Source organism: Melanostigma gelatinosum, assembly GCF_949748355.1.
Source record: "Melanostigma gelatinosum genome assembly, chromosome: 19".
In the NCBI taxonomy this organism is placed as follows: Eukaryota; Metazoa; Chordata; class Actinopteri; order Perciformes; family Zoarcidae; genus Melanostigma; species Melanostigma gelatinosum.
Window position 1 is genome coordinate 8,440,769 of NC_136652.1, and position 20,360 is coordinate 8,461,128.

General features: G+C 40.9%; 1 protein-coding gene across 1 annotated transcript; it reads right to left on the minus strand.

The window, feature by feature from the left end:
* Positions 1-34: 34 nt before the first annotated feature.
* ttc13 (tetratricopeptide repeat domain 13) lies at positions 35-20,306 on the minus strand. Its single transcript, XM_079290639.1, has 23 exons — positions 20,126-20,306; positions 18,385-18,479; positions 16,935-17,010; positions 16,765-16,835; positions 16,541-16,606; positions 15,621-15,713; positions 14,328-14,444; positions 14,125-14,235; positions 11,845-11,927; positions 11,530-11,671; positions 11,079-11,253; positions 10,505-10,661; positions 9,840-9,970; positions 9,616-9,748; positions 8,802-8,894; positions 8,475-8,558; positions 8,066-8,150; positions 7,628-7,737; positions 6,844-6,979; positions 5,967-6,046; positions 5,217-5,295; positions 2,971-3,050; positions 35-2,884 (listed from the first exon to the last, which is right to left on the minus strand). The coding sequence occupies exons 1-23, from the start codon at positions 20,292-20,294 to the stop codon at positions 2,770-2,772; spliced, it is 2,481 nt and encodes an 826-aa protein (XP_079146765.1). The 5' UTR covers positions 20,295-20,306; the 3' UTR covers positions 35-2,769.
* Positions 20,307-20,360: the final 54 nt, after the last annotated feature.

Consider the following 20,360-nt stretch of genomic DNA (forward strand, 5'->3'; position numbering starts at 1 on the left):
TTTTCTTTCGCAAAAGTGTCTTCAATTTCCCTGGACAATTTAAGGTTTCCCAAAAGAAAAGGACAGAGCCTGTTAAAATTGTCAACCATGTTTATTGACTGCTGAACTCTCATTCAATAAAAAACAATTAAAAAAAATCCCTCCTTCAAGTTTTAAGCTTTAAGATCCCACCATAGCACTGAATGACTGGGTCACCCAGTGCAAAAAAAGAAAAGGAAATGACAGCCAGTCGGCACAATCATTGATATGGACAAGAAAAAGTGATGGAAAGCAGAATGTCAGCGATGCAAGAAATAAATCAGGAATGCCACTGAACGGATCAATTTGTTCTTACTTTGTGGATAAAAAAACAACAAAAAACTGGACATTCAATTAAGAACTACTGCAACATTGAGATAACTGTCTGTGACAATAATTTAGCATTCAATGCCCCATATTCATCAAAATTGCAAATAGAGAGAAAACGGCTTAAATTTGTTCAAAAGACTCGGATCATTCCAGGTGAATTACCTGCTGAGCTTATTTCCTCCTTGTGCTTAAACCAACGTTGTTGAGTCATTAAAAAAAACACAGGCTAATGTAGCCTCAATGTCACTCAAGTATTTTTGTTTCATAAGGTTATAAACATCACATTTCATTTATATTAATCAAATGATCTCCCTTGCAGGATTACCCCATTTTACCTTGAATTACAAAAAACAAAATATATATATATATATATTTTTTCATGTGTGTGCGTGCATGTCCAATTTCCATAAAGTCTTTAATTTTGTGTAGCCAGAAATGTCGATCTTGTCAACAGACACTTTTTAAACTAATGAGCTTTCCCTACAGATAATACCAAACAGAAAACCACACAAGCGATGAACGCTTTCAACACTTTCAAATTTACTGCCAATTAAATTTGAGGATTCCGGAAACCTCTTTTCCCATTAAAACATTTTTTTTTTTTTTTAAACTGACCAGGTTTTCTGCAGATATCTGTACGTTTGACAAGACAGAAAAGTGGCCAAGCAAAAACAACTCAACTTTTCGCAACAGTATTTGATGATTAAGACATTTGGAGGTATATGAGCTCTTCTCTCCCAAACGACAACCGGTAAGAGCAGCTCTCACCAGCTAATTAATCCAAAGAAAGTCCAGAGACGTGTGTGAGACACAGATGGCATCTGATGCAGGCTAAAGGAATGATAGGAAGATGATAACAGTGTGTGGTGTGCTTTTACCCCCCATCTATAATTAATCCTCAACAAGATCCAACGGTCAGAGATGTCAGAGAACATTCAGGAGTCTTTTCATTTATTTGCGCACGTTTGGATTTTGACTTACTTTAAAAAGAAAAAGGTACTATTGCAAATCCCACTACTGTATAACAACCAGGCTGCCTTTACTTTTCTATTCACTTTGATATGAGACACGTCACTGAATGCAGCTTATTATGCTTATTGTTAAAGTCTCTCCGCCACAGTTCATAGCTAGATTAGGACATGAAGCTTTGTCTCTTTTACAGAAATAAATAAATAATTTTTTATTCAGCCTGGTCCAAGTCGTTTTTATCCCAAATCTATTCAATTTATGACATAAAACTCAGGACAAACAACATCAGTCACTTTCGTTTTCTGTTGATCAAATAATCAATGAACTGACAAATCTTTGAGAACTTTACGTCACAAAAAGCAACAAGTATCGCTCTGAAAAAATCTCTGACTGTTGCTTTCATACTAGTTCAGCAGCCAACCCGTCTAAACACCAATTGTGCCAATTACAAACTTCAATATTAACCAAAAATGGTTTTAGATTCCAGACAGCAAAGTAACATCCAAGTTAAAGTTCCAGGTAATCTAAAGCTAAAGATTTAACCATGACTATGCATGTTCATGCTGATGGCTCATGAGAATGAGGACTGTGTGCTTTTGGGAGTTTCAGGTTTAGTGATGCCTGTGAAGCAGAGAAAAATACAGGGTGGACAGAATCGCTTCTGCATCCCAAACTGTGATACAATTGTTCTCTGTCATCTTGTGTGTGTCGGAAAAAATAAATAAATAAAAAAATCGGTATTTTCTGTACCTGAACCAAAGTCTGATTCAATAATCAACTTCATGAACATGACTAAATGTGTTCTGTGAAGTGAAATTCTAATACGAAACGAATTGAAAACTGGAAGATAAAATAAAAAGTCAGCCAGGATGTTGACGGTTGACTGCTGCAGTTGGAACGACACATTCTGAACTGGACATGAACTTCTAGGTTTAAAAAAAAAAAAAAGCTTAATGAAATTTCCGAACTATGCCGTTAACACAAGGAGTGAGTTTGCCGTGGTGATTCAAGTAGAGACAATAATGGTTTCAGAACAATTATAGCACTGCTAGCAAAGTCAAACTTCAGGTTTTGTGACAACGTTGGCCTACATTGCATTTACAAGCATCCAAATAGGCGTTGTCAGAATTTTAACTTGTATAATTTCAGAGTTAAGTGTGACGGAGGATGATAGAGAACAGAGCAGGACTTTGAGGTAATTTGATATCAAAATAAGATCAATTGTAGCTTTCCCCCAAACAAATAACCCTCTTCACAAACGAAAATCCTCTTTAAAATAATGTTTTGAATTTGTATCAATCAAGTCCAATTTAAAATTTAAACAATTACCAGTAAAGCCCGAGAAGCTTTTGGAGAACTCAATCCAGTTTGGGCCCCTTTTGTTCTGCCCAGTGTAGAAGCTTTATTAATTAAGACTTAATAATCAGACTTGTCTCCCGTGTAGAAGTTGTGTTAGGACTTCTTTGGACAGTGCGAAGACGAGTCTGTGTTGAGAACCTCGATCATCGTTCTGGTGGACGGGAAGGTCTCCGCTACAGATGGAAGACTCTGGTACCAACTTGGTAAACTGTCGAGGAAGAAAAAGCGTGAAACGATAAGAGTCGAGCCAAGCAGAGGAACAACAGACAAAAGGGACATGTTTCGTCTTCCTACCTCTTGAGATTCATCCAGTTCTTTGCCGTTTTACTGAAGCTGTCTGGACTGGGTGTGGTCATGGCCTCAAAATCCACCAGCTGGAACAATATTCAACAACCACAGTTTAGAGCAGGGCTTCCAAAACTAGTCACACTTAAGGCCCACTTCTGATTGTTACCAAAAAACCATAACATGTAAGATAACAAATGATTGAAAGATTTAAAATTTAAAGTTTTATTTCAATTAAAATTTTTATTTAAAGGGCGTAGCTGTGGGACGTAGGTCAGGGAGGCGTTTTAGGTTCATCGGGTATACAAAAATACAAAAATGAAATCCTCTTTTGAACTGATGTCATCACTAGCAGCAATATGTCTGCAAGAAGGCTTAACCTCTTTAACTCCGCGAGGCCGCCGGCGACCTCGTGGGGTTCAGCCCCCCTGAAAATGTTGTGGTGAAAATGGATTTATTGTTTGCTAAATATTGTGGATTTGTAAATTTCTTTTACTGGATTAAACAGCAATGTATGGGCAACACTATCATCTAAGTCACTTCTTACACACTCCAAACACAACTATAGACTACTAATATAAGCATCTAGAACAGCGTCATAACAGCATGAAATCATGGGCAGAAATCGCCGTTATGTGTACGCAAATCATGATTTGCACTCTGATGCTAGCCGCTACCGAGCTAACCAATGCATTTAATAGCACTAGCATCCGTGGCCGAACGCGTACATACCTCCAGTTTTTCTCTCCGTGAAACCACTAGAAAGCTGTGAGTGGACAACGGTACCATGGCACTGCCCTTCGCCGAAAACAATCGTGGGTTTGTGGTCCAGTTTTATGAAAAATTAGTAAACTATCCTCGCAGATTATCCGTTTCAAAGCTAGAATCATTGAAGCCAACTGCAACCGGTTTACTTCAGCGCTGTTTCCAGAAGACGTCCTGCGAGCGGGAATTTACACTCGGGGAGACGCGGCACTTCTTCCAACTTTACTCAATGAAAAATGTGTCAATCAACAACAGATTCGGCACCCGCCTTGCTGAGACTATGACGCTTCGAAGGCGGGTTCAATGACTGAGATCGACCAATCATAGGCTGACCTGGAGCCCCATAGACACACATGAACTGAGAAAATCCTATAAATGACAGCCAGAAACATACTCTGATGATGTTAGGAAGCTCAAAATGATTCCTAACATCTGTATTTGGATGTATTGAATAATATGAGTGATAACAAAAGTGAAATATATAGTGTATAAAAGAGCTGCAACAGCTGGTTCGAAAATGATGACCTTGCGTGACCTCTCTGTACTAAAGCCTCTTATTCTTCACTTTATCCCACTTTAACCTTTATTCAGCAACTACTGATCAGTTGTGCAATGATTTGGGAGAGTTTTTAGGGGGCTGCTGCAGTATTTCAATATCAATAAAAGTGCTTTTGTTTTTCCAGGCGAACCTGAATATTTTCACTTTGAGCTGTGTAATGTCTTCATTTACTATATTAACCAGCAACATATACACAATATTACCCACTGAACAATCTCACCAGTGTTGTGATCCGATTATTAAAATAGACCTTATAGTACAGAACTGTGGTCTCTTTAGTATGGGTATGCTATTTTCGAGCAGAAGCCTACAAATAGGGCTGGAGTGTAAGTTAAAGCGTGGCGCTTTTCTTTATCTGGATGTTCTCTGGCTTCATCCAAGTCAAATGATTTTATTAATTTGTTGAGATCCACAAATCACCAGACATCCTTGAGCCGAGCAAACAGAAACCTGGACTTTGGCTGAAAATAAAGTTGACCTTTGCTGAACTTTTCATGAGCTGATCAGATTTCTTTTTTTCTGCCTCGTCTGTCGAACAATGCGTCTGCTCGGCAGGAACGACATAAGTGAGATTTCAGCCAAGCATCTTCTTCAATAGGGCCGGAATGAATGTGTACGAAACAATACGAGGCTTTGTGTCTATCAGTGGAGCGGATGGCAGACTCATGTGTAATGGGCACCTCTCATTTCAACACAATAACAAAAAAAGGAGGTAGTGATAGTCTTTCACATATTCCCCCCCCTCAGACATTCACACATTGTTGGCCGTATCGAGCTGTTATGGGTTTCTTATTCACACATTTTCCGTAAATGCTGCTTACAGTTTTATTCAGATAAAGACGTTAAAAGTGGTTTTTAAAAACATGTCGTTACTTCGAGAAATGTCACTCGGTCTGAGCCATTGAGAGTCGGAAAGGTCACCTATGTTTACCTTTCCTTTCGGGATCCTGCCGATGACCTCTTTCCCACTGGCCATCAGCGCACCCATCACGACTGTGTAGGCCACCACACTGAGGAGAAGCAGATGAGACACCAGCGTCATAACTTAGTACTGCACGTTGAAGGTAGAACATGCCGTCCTTCGAGCATCAATCAAGCTCACACCCTCTGAAACTTGCAGGTTTCACCTCCAGAAAGAAAAGAAAAGAATTTGTAGGACTTTGGAAGCACACCCCTCCTCAACGAGGGGAACAATGATCGCCAGCGGGTGAAAGCCAACCACAGAATCACTGTCGTTTGGCGTATTGCCTCACTATATTTGGCCTATTTTCAGCGCTGTGTCTGCCAGCTTCCTTTGGATGCATGCTCACAATCTGGCACCTGGTCGCTACGTTTCTTCTTTTCTTTTTCTTCCTGCATTTGACGCCCAGAACAAAATGTAAAGAGGATGAAATACAGGCAGAGGGCCGAGTGTCTGCAGATACAGACGCCATCACACACATCTAGTGGGTCATAAGTGAGGAAAATCATACTCATTCTGCCTTTAATGTCAACCGTTAACTGTTGTCATTTTGTTAACGGTGATCTCACTCAAAACTAAAAACTAAAATGGCAGTTACTCACACAATATCATGCCACAGCACATCCCAGAAGAACACACGTTATTTGTCCCACGGGTTATAAATGATGACACATTAAAACCGTACGCCTGCACGATGGCTGTTTTGACGTGGAACATTACCTGGAACCTCTGGAGAGGGGCATGAGGTTGCAGAAGTAATACACCAAGGAGAGGATCAGGTTACACACGGCATCTGCATCCTAAAAAGAACAAAAAGTCATCACAGAGTCAACGGTTATGACAGAAACTAGCCCGGAGCAAGAGATGTCCCGTGTTCATTTTGTTTCAGGTATTGTTTCAGAGTCGATAAGCTTGTTTAGTTGCAACAACAATTGGGACATTGTTGTCGAAGAGAACTGAGCTCGCGTTGAACAGAACAGACTTTCAAGTCAGAATGCTTCTTTAACAGTTTGATCGTCTTTCTCGAAAGTCTAAATGTCTGTTTTTCACTGTCTGAAAGTCTTCTACAGCAGCCAGCTGGAGATTACATTCTGCTTTAATCCCGTAAAAGGGATCTATTTGTAAAATGACTGTGATATTCTCCAGAGAATTCATTAAATCCCCTCCCTGTTTTCAAGAAAACTGAAATCTGGGATATTCGTGCAGAGGGGGAATAAGAATGAGAGAAGAGGAGATGGTCAGATGCGGAGGGGGAACTGGGGAACTGCTGCGCTGACTGACAACTTGAAATGAAGTGAAATATTTAACGCAAATACTTTAAAACAGTTCAGTTCACTGTTTTTCCGTTTCAATAAACCATGCAGAATAATTTGAAGGAGTAACTGCAACACGGGCTGCCACCAATTAATTTCCCTTTTAATTTATTATTGTTAAAATGTCATTAAATATTTAAAATATGTTTATTAACTATAGACTATAGAATTCTGCCTCCACCCCGACACAACTGAGGTGAATGGAAGTTTGTTTGCAGCATTGAAAAAACAACATCCTGGTAACTCTGGATAATCTGCTGCTAAGTGTTTTCATCAAATCTTACCCCTAGTTCCGTGGACAGCATCAATGCCTTTCCTTTGGCGGTGAGGTCTTTGTAGATGGACTCTATCTCTGACTGGTACTGCTGCGTCCGCTCTTCTGTCGTCTGAGTCTCCACTGAGAATAACATGTTGCCCACCCTACGACACAGAAAACAGTTCACCAGAGGGAATGCATGATCACTTCCATCTCCTCCAAGCGGTCATAGCTCAGACAAACTGGAAGCTGTCATAGCCTGTTATAACAAAGACTTTTAAAATACCGGCCAACATTTACATATTTCAATGCACACAGAACTAAAGTACAAACACTTTGGTTTTCGCTCCCATTTGTCACTAGTTTAATTTTCCATCTAATAATAATAATCCATTTTAGTGAGCGCTTCTCCTTTGCCAAGATAATCCAGCCACTTGACACATGTGGAGTATCAAGATGCTGATTAAACAGCATGATGATTACCCAGGTGTGCCTTGGGCTGCTCCCAATAAAAAGGTCGGTGTAAAATGTGCAGTTTTATCTTGAAAACGGACATTTATTAGGCACTGAACTATGGATTTCACATGACTAGGGGAATAGATTTGCTTTCTTTGATCACACAGGAGTGAGCAGTTCCTCACTCAAGTCGATTATGACGACGGACTAATGTCACTAATGTGACGAGCTTCCCTGGGACGGTTTCTGACAGTTTGTGCAGAAATTCTAAAAACAATTTCAGAAAACTTCAGGGGGATAAAAAAAAAAAAAAAAAAAAAAAAGGCAAAATACGGCAGACCGTCGTTTCATCGTACCTGTCTCCAGTGATCGTGATGGTGAAACCGTCGTACTCTTTCCCAGAATCCTTCACGCTCGGCACCTTGGAGTTGACCGTGAAGCCATCTCTGGTTTTACTATTGAACTGCTTCAAGAAATGAAAAACAGGCAAACAACCATTCTGGGTTTTCACTGCTGAACGGCTACAGGACAGAAAACAACCCAAAGACATATTGTGCCCGCTTCAGAAGTCTCTCACAGTCAAACATTTAACAAACTTTAGTTAATATTTAACAACAATGTCAACTCACGGTCCACTTACTTATTTCCAAAGCAACTTATCACATCATAAGTAAGTGGACCTTGAATGGATTGTGTGATATCTAAACTTTAATCCAGTGTATTTAGACATGCACGCATCGTCTTTATCTCTATTTACTTCCCTCCCCACTAATAATCCAGATTTCCATCCTTACCTTCATTATAGGAAGCAGATCTTCTACTTTATTCACATTTTCAAGCGCCTGACGGACCTCTGAGAGCCCTCTGGGGTTGTACGCCCTGAGACGCAAAGCAGGAACTTGTTAATTAAAGAAGCAGCGAGGAAACTGATGAAGAATAAATATTTAATTATATATTTCTAAGAAACACTCCCTCAACACTCATGCAACATGAATAAAGTCTGGGGGAAAAATAACTCTGCTGTGTAGGCAGCGTACAGCAGGCAAGCCTATTTACATGACCGCAGTCATGCGGATGCTAGCCACAAGTTCTTTCATTCAACTTTTTCAATGAATGCAAAAGATAGAAACAGAATGGAAGGACCGGAAAAGTGTTTTTAAGTCACTGAAGATGGAAACTGGATGAAGTCGTGGAGTAATTTACCCGTGGTACACCAGTATTCTGTCTTTGATAAAGTCGAGGATGTTGTCAAAGTACGCCAAGTACCTGATGTTGATAATCTGTCCCCTGAAGCAAAAGAGAAAAAAGAAAAAGGGATTTCAACATGCTGCCAAAGAAAGGCGACTTTTGTATGAAGAAGTGCTTTCGGTGAGCTCGTCAGAGTCAAGGCTACTGTGAGAAGTGGGTAGAATTACAAGGATTTAAAATATTCGCTCTCTGGAGTTGAGAAAAGGCCCAAAGGAAAGACACGTTGAAATTCCATTTGCTCATAAGAGCGACCGACACGGTCCTCGGGGGCCAAGTTGTTACCTGATGAGATTGATGTGATTGTTGAAGCCTCGACTGAGACTCCGGGCGGGCATCTGGTCTAACCACAAAACTGGCTGGTCTGGATCCGCGATCCTACAAGCACAGGAAAAGCCCCGTCAGTCTCTACACTGAAATCCAATCAGCTACGGACCGAAGTGTCAGAAGGACAGAGGAAAGGTTTAGTCAACCGTGTGTCTGTATTTGGTTTGTTTCATTTCATGCTACAAGCAAAACAACTGAGCTGAACACAGATGATTGAAATATAACAGTTTAAAGAGGTTTTAGTGAAAGACTTCTCAGTTCTCTGAGCTTTAATACAACTTTTCTGATGAATACGAGCTTCAGTCTAGACTTCTTTTGTTATGCAAGAAAACAAATGGGTAGCCATCACGTATCAACATCTGTATTGTTTTTTGCTTTATTCACGTGTGTTTTAGGGTTATTTCCTGAAGATGATTAGGATTCCAAAGTTGCACGTGAGCAGAACTTAGTTTCTCTTGGAATACGACTCATTTTTAGGAGGTTTTTTTTGGTCATTGCTCTCATCTCGCCAAACCAAACGAACAGTTGGATGCTTTCAGAGTAACTCAACACTGAATCCACTTTTGGAGTGAATAAATTGTGTCTACAGTCACTGTATTATACCACCCATTGATGCTGAGCTATAGAGTTCATTACAACACAGATGACTTGCCTTTTGCCAAGGAAGAAATATGCAAAACATCTTTAACATTACATTACGTTTAACCCCCACACCTGGTACATACATCTGGGTTTGAATTCCTTTTTTCATACATTTGTGACAGGTCCTCACCTCCTCCATTTCACAGCTATATCGAACATGTCTCTCCACTGCATTTGCCTGGTCTTGCCGTTGACTCGCACTTTGGAGTTGCTCCACGTTCGTTGCATGGCCTGCATCACCTCCAGGGTTGCTAAACCCATGGCTGAAAAAGTACAAACAACGATATTGTTTTTTTTACTGCTGCTGTAAATACTTAAAACATCTTCATGAACTGCAGCACTCATCAGTGGTACCTCTGTGTATTCGCCTGTTGGGTAAGAAACCAGGAGTGTCGTACTGCATTAGCGCCCCCAGGTGGTCGGCTGAGCAGATCAGCTTTTGAACTTCACTGCTGTAGCTCTCAAAGTTCTGCGGCAGCACGTCCCTGCAAACCGCAAAACACGGGAAGATGCAGAGGATGAACTTCGTCAAAGCTTTTCATGAAGCGTGCAGGTTGTTGTTGTCTTTTTCTGGACTGTACTGTGGCTACCTGTCAACCTTCTGAAATGTCTTTATGAAACAGAAGAAACAAGTTCTAGTTTGCTGACAGAGGAATAAAAGGTTCTGCCTGAAGGACACTGGAGCTATCATGCCTTATATATATATATAAAAAAAAGATGTCAGGTGTTAGCTTTCTACCATAAAACACTGTTCGCCTCAGCTCGGGGCTTGCAACAAACGACGGCTCTGGAAATCAGGGTAATGATGGATCCTGATTTCTCAGACTTCCTGAGGATGAAATACTCACTACACAGGTGAATTGCAGGACACTATATTAATGTCAAATAAAACCAAGAAAATGTATGAATCGTAGATATTACTATATCAAAGCCCATTCACATCCATACCAATGACTACAGTTTTGATCAGAGTTATTGCTCCAGGTGTGAATCAGCTGTAACGGACCCATCACACCTACTTGATATGAGGCTGCAGGCCGGGCTGTTCTTCATAGTCTTCTATTAGAAAAGGAAGGTTCTTGGCCCAGTGGTTCTTAAAGTTCCCTGGTAAGTCCTGGTCCACGTTGTACTCGACTACTGAGATGTCAAGGTGGGAGTGCAGGTAGCGAGAGTACTCTGGTAGGAAAACAAGGAGGGGCAAAGCAGAATATAAGATATAATATCAAAATGGCCTGTACTGATTTATTTTAGAAATGGAGGTTTTAGCTAATGTTGCTGTCATTACCTTCACTGTGTAGAATTAATTCATTTAGAAATTCAAACAAACTCCTGCATCAAAAGGTACTAAAAACAAATCGGAACCAGTCAGCCAATCAAAACTAAGAGTTTTAAGGGGCTGTGGTGTAAACTCTGGTAAAACTCATGAAATAAAATGAACTTTAATCTGAGTACTCGTTACAAAAACATTTGAATAGAGTGGGATGTTCTCGACAGTTTACTTGCACAGGATTCATTGTGTGAATGAAAGCGGAGCAACAAAACATCTGACTGTGTCATTATGGTATCTGGTGTTTGCGTGCATGCGACACCGACCTCTGAGGTATTTCACTTTGAGGTATTCGGAGCTGGCCTTCTGCCCCAGCAAAGGGTCGTTCAACATGACTTTAGTCTGAGCTTTGATGCCCTCGTAGAACTGTCCCATCGCCACGTGACTCAACCCCTTCATGTACTGACACACCTCGTTGTAGGGTTCCAACTGAAGACACCTCTGGAGGACCAATAGGAGGAGAGAGATTCAAAGACAGAAGACGGTAAGAAGGGTTGGACTGATGACGTTTGCAGGACATATGTTATGTACACAGTTTAAGGTTGATGAACTTATAAGCTATCATTTGTGTTCCTCACTAACTAACTCAGGCTATAAAATAAGTTTAAATCTGCTGATTAAATGAGTAAGAATACGTTGTATAATTCCATACAATCGATACAGAGGAGTGGAGGACCGAGCTATTTTAATTCTACTGTGGACCCCCCCCCCACCCACCTTGAAGTTGCCTATGGCCTCCTGCAGCGAGCCGTGGTGGTACAGCATCATGCCTCGGAGCTGCAGAGACTGGATGTGGTTCTGGTTCAACATGAGGGCTTTCTGGAAGCTCTCCATCGCCGACTCAAAATCACCCAGCTCTCTGGAAAGAGGAGGAAGAGACACCAAGAGAGCGACAGTGCACATGTTGTCAGTGAGACGGAGGGGGAGAGGTAGGTACTCTCAATTATTGAAATACAAAAAGGAACATATTGTGTTTAAACGTTGGGTAAAAACAAGATGTGACGTGAGCAGTGAATGCCAATATGGCTGTACCTGTAGGCCTGTCCGAGGCTCTTATAGGCGTCTATGAAGTCGGACTTCAACTTCAGCGCCTCTTTGAATGTCTCTATGGCTTCCTGACGACAGAAAACCCAACAACCGCTCAGAGAGGCAACACAAGAGGAACTTGCACAACATGGGGATGGACCTAAAATTGAGACTCAGCGGAGTGTTCACACCGTGTATCAGATATATATGTATATTCAGAGTGTGGCTACAAACTGTGTCTCTCTTTCCATATAGCAGCATAAAAGAATGTTTAGTGTAGATCAGTGATTCTCAAACTTTTTCTGTCGCACCCCACTTTGGAGGAAGAAAAATGTTCATGCCCCACCGCCCCAACAAAATTGTAACAAAATGGTCCATGTTGAATTTTTATTGAAACATTTTGTGACTCCTCCGTCTGTGCTTTTTCAAATAATAGAATAAAGAAAATTGCAATCACTTTTAAGTAAACCAGATTGCTCCATCAGACAAAAACAAATAAAATGGGCAATCACTTTGTTAGAACAATGCAAATAAAGTATCTGTGCAAAAAATAACTACAATTTGGCAAAAAATTGCTGATTGCAATTGGCTGCAATTAACCTGTTTTGCACTAAACATCTTTTCAAGATAACAATAAAGTGCAACCTGTGAAAAACTAAACAAAACAAGTTTCATACTATCCGCAGCTAGTTTTCAGACATAAAACACAGACTGGTCTCCTAATCTCCTAACGCGTTCACTGTGAAACCCAGAGCAAGATACATGTTCTTCTTGGCTGCTTGCTGTTGGTCTCGGATGCATCGCTTGCGGTTGCTTTTCTGTTCCCGCCTGCCAAATGTGTCTTCATTTGGAACACTAAGCCACACACGTGAGTCGCCAAGGATCATGGCCGTCGCGCATGCGCAAGCGTAACCTGTTGACGGCGTAATGTAAACATTTACACGAAAGTACAGGCATTTCGCCATGTATTTATTAATTACTTTAAAAAACAAAAAGAAAAAAAAATGTTTTTTTTAAATACAAAAATTCTGCATTTCCCCCTGCGCCCCACCTGTAAGACCACTGCGCCCCACTAGTGGGCCGCGCCCCACAGTTTGAGAAGCACTGGTGTAGATAACGTTTTTCTCGTGAACAGGGAAGTGTGCGCCTCCTCGGCCATGCAAACAAAGGGCATATTCACACTATTTTCCTCGCAGATTATACTGATAAAAAAATCAGATTGTGCAATGTTGACTTTGTTGAGGACAAGCTGCAGCAGATTCCACTGTCACAAAGCAGCTCTTCTTACGTCCAACTCTCACACTCAGAGTACATGATCCTACTACTCTTCATGACGATGAGAGTATCTGTATCCGAGTATCAAATGTACTACTGGCTCCATTCTCGGTATATTCAGAGTGTTGCTATTGCTTACAGTTAACTGTCTGTAGGTACTGCACAGGGTTTCCGCCTTCAAATTGGTCAGCAGAGGTGATAAACACGACCAAATAAAAAGACCTACCCACGTGACTCACTTAAACACCGCAACTGAAAAGTCTTGCAGCTGAAAAACCCGCAGCTGCAGACACTGCTCTGCGCTCAATCTGACATAAATGAATCAAAGTGTGAGAAACACTATGGATGTTGAACTAAGGCCCACTACAGAGTAACAACACGAGGAAGAGTTAAGCCATATCATATCGAGACGTTTCATGTAGAAGCAGAGACATCTTGACTTTTAACTCTCCTCACGGTACACGGAGCATTGTTTTCTGATGTACTGCCTCCACAAGCAGATACAGGAAACTGGTGTGAAACGGCATCTCCTCCCTACTGAGAGGTCTGCTAAAAAAAACAACTCTGTGTGATGTGGTAACCTGATAACAAAAATCAACCCAGACTTGCAGTCCCTCCCAGAGCAGGATGCTCGATCTACTTTGCAAGCTGCTCATAGCCGATTCAAATGAGTATACTATTTGTAATTAAGTCTTTGCATGCCACACCAGGAGCTTCAATATGGTGTACGTCCTTGTCCTTTATCTCATTTCAACGTTTCCCTTATTTCTGCATGTTGCAGACATAATAAGACTCAATTCCCACCATCAAATACCCAAAATTTCCTAAAAGAAGTGGTTTGGTTTAAAGTAATTTCCCCTGAGATCTCTGTCTCTGAGCACCCAGAAAATGCTACAAAGGCTGTTTAAAAAGTTTGGTTTTAATTTATTTTCAAGAATGAAAACATACACAACCAAATTAACAGATTTACGCTTAAAAACAGGCAACAAGAGGAGACAGTGAGCAACGCACCTTGAGCATTCCTCTGTGGAAGAAGGTGAGGCCTTTATACAGCATGGCGATAGGCTGATTCTTCTTCAGCTCTAAAGACTGCTGGAAGTCTTCCATAGCTGTCACGTAGTCCTGATGGGAAGGCAAAGCACAGGGTCAGCAAATGGAAGCATGAAGGCCTGCAGCGTACACATTGCACATACGGGACACGTGACAATCAAAACCTCTGAAATGAAGAGCAGGGTCCCTCTGTGTCTGTAGAGACGGGCTGAGGGCTGCAGCTGGATCGCTTTGGTCAGGTCACCCAGAGCCTCACTGATACGACCCAGAGGGGACAGGATCTGAAGACGCACAAACAAATGGAAGGATGAAGTCCCAGCGCGCACTTCAAAACACATTCAGATAATTACGTCTTTTCATTTGATTCTTGGCGAAATAGTTTTTGCAATGAAATTGCTTTTCCTGCAGATTAGTAAAAGCTGGTTGGATCATTCCAGCTGAGGAGTTTGTGATCTTTTCCTTTAAAGTGAAACACACTGACTTACAGATGGAAAAAAACAGCACAGAAACACTGCATGTGATCCACTATTTATAGTTGATATTCAATTGTGCAGGATTTCCTCTGAGAGAAAGGACTATAAAGATTATTCTTCTGCTGGGAAAGGTGGAGTGAGTATTTCTTTCACAGTGAACCTAAACATTTTTGTTTTAAAAATAACAGGAATAATCTTCTTGAAATAGGATTTAAGGAATAAGCAAAACTCAGCTTATTAACTTGGCCTTTGTGTTGCACAATGTTGTTCTTAATGAGTTCAATAAAATGCAACTCAATGACATAAAGTGACATGAGGTCTCAGTGGACCGGATTGTGTAACAACACTTGTGTGACTTGCGTTTCAGACCGATTACACCGGAGATGTGTTGAAGTGGCTTACAGCTCACAAAGAGGAAACAGCCTCAGAGTGAAACCTCGGGGAGGAGACGTTTTCTCAAACAGGCAGTGTGATTCCTCGAACACTCTGGTGAAATACAAAAACCACGTGACTTCACGCTTGTGTGTCTGAATATTACTGGCTGTACAGATCCAGATGTCTCTCTACAACTGAATACTTACAACTTTTTCACAATCTGAATTTTTTTTCTTCTGTTTCCTGTGCACGTGATTAAAGCCACACAGTTTGTAAGGTTTACCCAATGTTAAAACTCCACCCAAACTGTAACAGAACATCTCACACACGCCATCTTGGACTACGCCTCCTTCTCCGTGCCTCTATGTTCTCAGTGAGCATACTGTGTTTTTGATGGGATGTGGTGGAGATTAATGATCACTTCCAACTTATGAACGGTATAGAAAATTCACATGGAAATTAATCAGCTAAACGAGCTCCATTGTTGTGAAGAGGTTTTAGCACTTGAAATCTCCTCTAAAAAGATACTTTTTCATACTTTTGGAGAAGCTTCAGAGGCCATAACCCATAATGAAGAGCAACTCCCCCGTTTTAACAGTGTCTCTGTACCTCTGCTCTCTGTTCGTAGACCTCTGGCCAGTTAGGCTCCAGGGTGATGACTCTGTTGAGCTCGTACAACGCCAAGTCAGCATTCTTTATGTCCTGGCGTGGAGACAGAAGAAAGGGAGGGGCAGTTACATTTTGTTGAAACAAACCGTAACATACAGTGAACAAAACTAGGAGCCACCAACAAGTAGAAAAAGTGCTGCGCGGCCGTTTCTCTGAGGGCACACTCATAGATCTCATACCCGCAGAGTCCTGGCAGATTGGATCAGCATTCAATAAATGACACACTGAGTTATTCTGCGTTTACCTGAAACTGCTGCTGTCACCAAAATCCAGGATGAATGAGAAAATGCACAAAGACAACAACTCCCTATGCTGCCAAATTGTTTTTAAATCGAATTGTGGCATGTGCATGAATAGGAGTATACCAATTAAACTAAGGGTTTCGTTCAGCAAACTCAACTTTTAATGCAAAAAAAGTCGATCAATTGAGAGAGGATACACAGCAGCACTGTGTAATGTGAAGTACGAGTCCTCTGCTATGAATCATCTGATAAACCTCGACTACAGCGCCGTAGTGAATGGTGTGCGTCTCTCGTAAATAATCGAGCAGAAACTTTTTTTTTTTGAAAAGAAACCCTTCATATCTTAATGAGGGCAATAATCATAACTTAACTTCAGCCATAACTTCGTTATTTAGTTTATGACATTCTAAATGCTGCTCCAAATTAATGTGGCACATTTCAAGAGTATTTTAATGTTAAGTGAGTGAATAAAATGTCTTTCTATTGCACATTTCAAAGCCAGAGGGCGCTTCACAAGTGCAGAGAACTTACAGCAGAGTCAAACACAACAATAGTTTCAGGGTATCCCCAAACATCGAGAGGTAACAGAAACAACACACACACACAAGAACCACTCACCTGCAGACTTTTCTTCCCGTAAGCTATCCCTCTCCCATAGATGGCACTGACCAGCTCTGGGTCGCCCTTTAATCAAAGTCAAAACACGTCTTCATTTAATGTTCAACAAAAAGAAAGGAAGTTGTGTTTTGAGTCTAGGTTGAAGGGACGTAGATGGTGACAACATAGCAAAAGTGAGGCAATAATAAAACATGCTGCATTGAGGGTGAACATTGCAAACACACCTGTAATAAGAGTGAGAAGTGTTTGATGGCTTCGTCATAAAGGCCGTTGCCTATCAGAACGTAGCCTATAGCTGCAAAGACAGATGATGAGTAACTGGGAAAACTTGGCAAAAATACACATTAATCAGTTCAGCATGAATACGGTTCGTATTTAGAACAGGCAAACTCACCAAGTTCTTCGTTTGTGTTGTGGTTATCTACAGGGAAGGGGATTTTTTTCTGTTCTATAAACAACTTGGCCTGGTTCTGTGAGAGGTGGAGACGAGATAAAACAAACGACAACACGTATAGGTGAAAAGGGAGACGCAGATCAAGAGACAGCGCTGACACGCAAAGCTCAGCAAAAAGATACAAATAATGGTTTCCTGTGTGAAGCCAGTGGCAGAATTGAGCAGAAACACAGAATAACATGCGAGGTTCAAAGTGGACAAACTAAAAAGTTTCACAATCAACTGACATTTTGCCCGAAAATAACTATATTTAATATATTTGTAAAGTGGGGGAAATGCTGTAAAACCTTGGTTTTGGTGAGTTAAAAAGAGGATCAACAAGCACTCCAGCAGCTCTCAGGGTTACACTGAACAATTAAGCCCCAGAGATCAGAGAATGAAATGCTTTCAAATGTCAAGGTCCTTCACTACTGCCGAGCCAAATTCCTGTGAAGCAATAAATATTCTGTGTGTGCAGCAAAGGGCTATTTCTCTTTCCCTTTCTCTTTCTCGCAGTCTCACATTGTATTTACTGCGCCCTCCCAAATGGAGAACGGCAGCATGACAGAAACCATTACAGGATGCAAATTTGACGGCATGCAAATGTTGCTGTGGCAGCATTTGAGGTTTAAATAAAACAGCAACAAGACAAAGCGACGAGACAAAAAAACGTGCCTCATACATATCCTCAGATAGCACCTACGTAACAAGTACCAGCAGCAACTTCATCAGAATGAAGAACTCACTTACTGGCATGAGGTCAAAAGCTAGAGAGGTCTCATTTCTTAACTGTAAATCAGACACAACACAGGCTTTGAGAACAATTTACGAACTACTGAACGTGCACAATTTCCAACCTCCTTGAAAGTAAATGGGAAACAGATTTGGATGAACTGTGCAAACATGGCAAAAGATAATAAAATGAATCTTCTTTTTGAAAGATCTTAGGCGTGCAGTTATTCAATTCAAATTGTTTTTGTAAGAATGAAACTGCTCTGAACTTGTATGTGGAGGTGTACTCGGGGTGTGTATCACTGTATTGTGTCATTACACAGTACTGTGTAGTAAATCACCATGCTTATTAATCTCTTCAATGTAAGAGCAACAAAGAGACTCTGTCATAACTGTCTTTTGGCTCAACGTGTGACAATGTCAAACTAAGACTTGAGGAATGCGTATCAAATTAAAGCATAAGCAAAGCTTCATGTTTCACCAATAAATTGGAGTAAATCCATCAATAATAGAAAATAGTTTGTCACTCGTTTCAAAGACAAAGGACTGGAGAGCTTGTCACACAGATATTTAGCACATAGTTGCGCTATTTTGATAAAAACAAGCTTTTTGTGGCTCGACTAGAAGCAACTCATGGATCTGTGTGTGTGCGTGTGTGTGTGTGTGTGTGAGATCTCACCAGGATCTTCTCTGCGTTAAGTGAGAAGACTGACTCACAGGGTGGGTTGCTTCCCTCCTCACAGTCTGGGTCTTCCAACTGTAAAATGGAGGAATCTGAAAAGACAAATGTTATTAGCATTTCATATCACTGAGCACAATAATGAATATTTAAATGTATTGTATTCAGACTATATGTGTGTATATATGTATATATATATATATATATATATATATATATATATATATATATATATATATATATATATATATATATATACATATATATATATACATACATACACACACACACACACACACACACACACATACATATGTATTTCATTTTAAATGACCGATAAACTCATCCTGCCAAAGCATTAGTCTTTCAAGTGACATTTATTGATGTCAAGCAGACTTGCCGTCACTCATACTGGCACGACAGCAATGTGGTTTGACAACCACACACCAGGCTACATTCAAATCTGGGAAGATGTTAAGTGTGTCACTTAAAAAAGGGCCATTTTTATATTTTTTGGGATGTTTTGACAATTTACTGCAAAGCACATGCAACAATCCAAAGTTTGTAGACATTGTAGGTGGATATTTCATGGCCATAGTGAACACCACGGCTCTATCAGATCTAATCAGAGCTGTGTTATTAATGTGCGGTAGAATTGCATGGACAGGGATTTGTTAAGACTCCATTACATTACTGCACAAAGACAACTCTTTGATATTAATACAGGCTAAACTGAGCATGCCGATCGCCTAGGAGGCAGGAAAGTTGCATCAAAATCGGTCAGAATGTGTGTAACGCTTGGAATAAACCACGCAAGAAGCCATGAACGTTGCTATTGTGCCTTAAAATATCTTAGAAATCACTAAGACTATCTCCTCAGTTCAGCACACATGCATCAGTCATCTGAGCTTGTTTAACCAGTTCATTTCTCTTTGTCCTTCTCCACCAAAACACACCTGTACAGCCAGGGAGGTGACGCCTCATGCTTCCCTCGAACAATCTCTCACTTAACTCATCTTTCAACATCTTTGAATTATCCGACCCACAACTGCAATAAAACTTTACAGTGTAATTTGCACTATGTCCACCTCACACGTATGTGTATGTTACAGTCAATTATCCCAATTTTATTGACAGTTATTGTTGATGAGTATTGTGTAGTTGTTTTGCTCTATCTATATATACACAGTGGGGAACAGTGTGTCCTAAAAGCTAAGATTTGATAAGAAATAAGATCTATATAGTTGGCTGCATAAGTTGTAACATTAGGCAGATGGACAGCAACCACCAGAAGCTACTTGCCTAATCAGAAGAACGTTTCAGTTCTGCTTTGTTATGCGATTCTGCTCTCGAGCAAGGCAATACCACAATAATGGAACAGCTATCTTTTTGAATGGAGTTCGGTGCTGACCTCTTGGGGTAAGCTAACAGATGCAGTAACAGATGCAGTTTATAAGTGAGTTTTTGTTGAGTTTCCTGACTGGTATGTGCACATTAATATACTCTCCCTCCTGTGCTACTACTCTCTTTCTCGTATATTTTGGTTTGAAACCCCATTTAACCTCTACGGCAGTAAGAACAAGAGCGTATCTCAGTTATCGCTCCCCCCGGGCTGTCACTGCTTGTTGTGATTTGCTCATCTTGACGTTAGCGTACAAACGGTTAAGCTAGCCGGGTTCCACGGTGACAGTTGAATCGGGGAAGACGTGGCAAAGTAACAGCGAAAAAGAGAGACTTTTACCGCAGTCAGCCGCGTACTCTTCCCATTCGGACAGCGAGCTGCATCCCTGCTTGTGGAGCTCATTGTTGAACAAAGTGAGAGTGGAGAAATACTCGGAGGAGAAGATTGTCCGGCACAGGTACAGCAGTGAGAGCGCTACCACAACAACAGTCCGACCGGCAGGGGCCATGTTTTGCTACATGTGTGACGCCAGAGAGAGCGGAAGCTGCTGAAAACCGAACGAACCACGCCCCCC

Bases quoted from the DNA above. Each gene is read 5' to 3' on its own strand.
- ttc13 (XM_079290639.1), bottom strand. From the start codon at position 20,294: ATGGCCCCTGCCGGTCGGACTGTTGTTGTGGTAGCGCTCTCACTGCTG. The intron at 15,714-16,540 runs GTGAGTGGTTCT...TCTCCACGCCAG, and splicing joins ACGGGAAGAAAAGTCTGCAG to GACATAAAGAATGCTGACTT. The intron at 6,980-7,627 runs GTACGATGAAAC...TCTGTGTCGTAG, and splicing joins ATCACGATCACTGGAGACAG to GGTGGGCAACATGTTATTCT.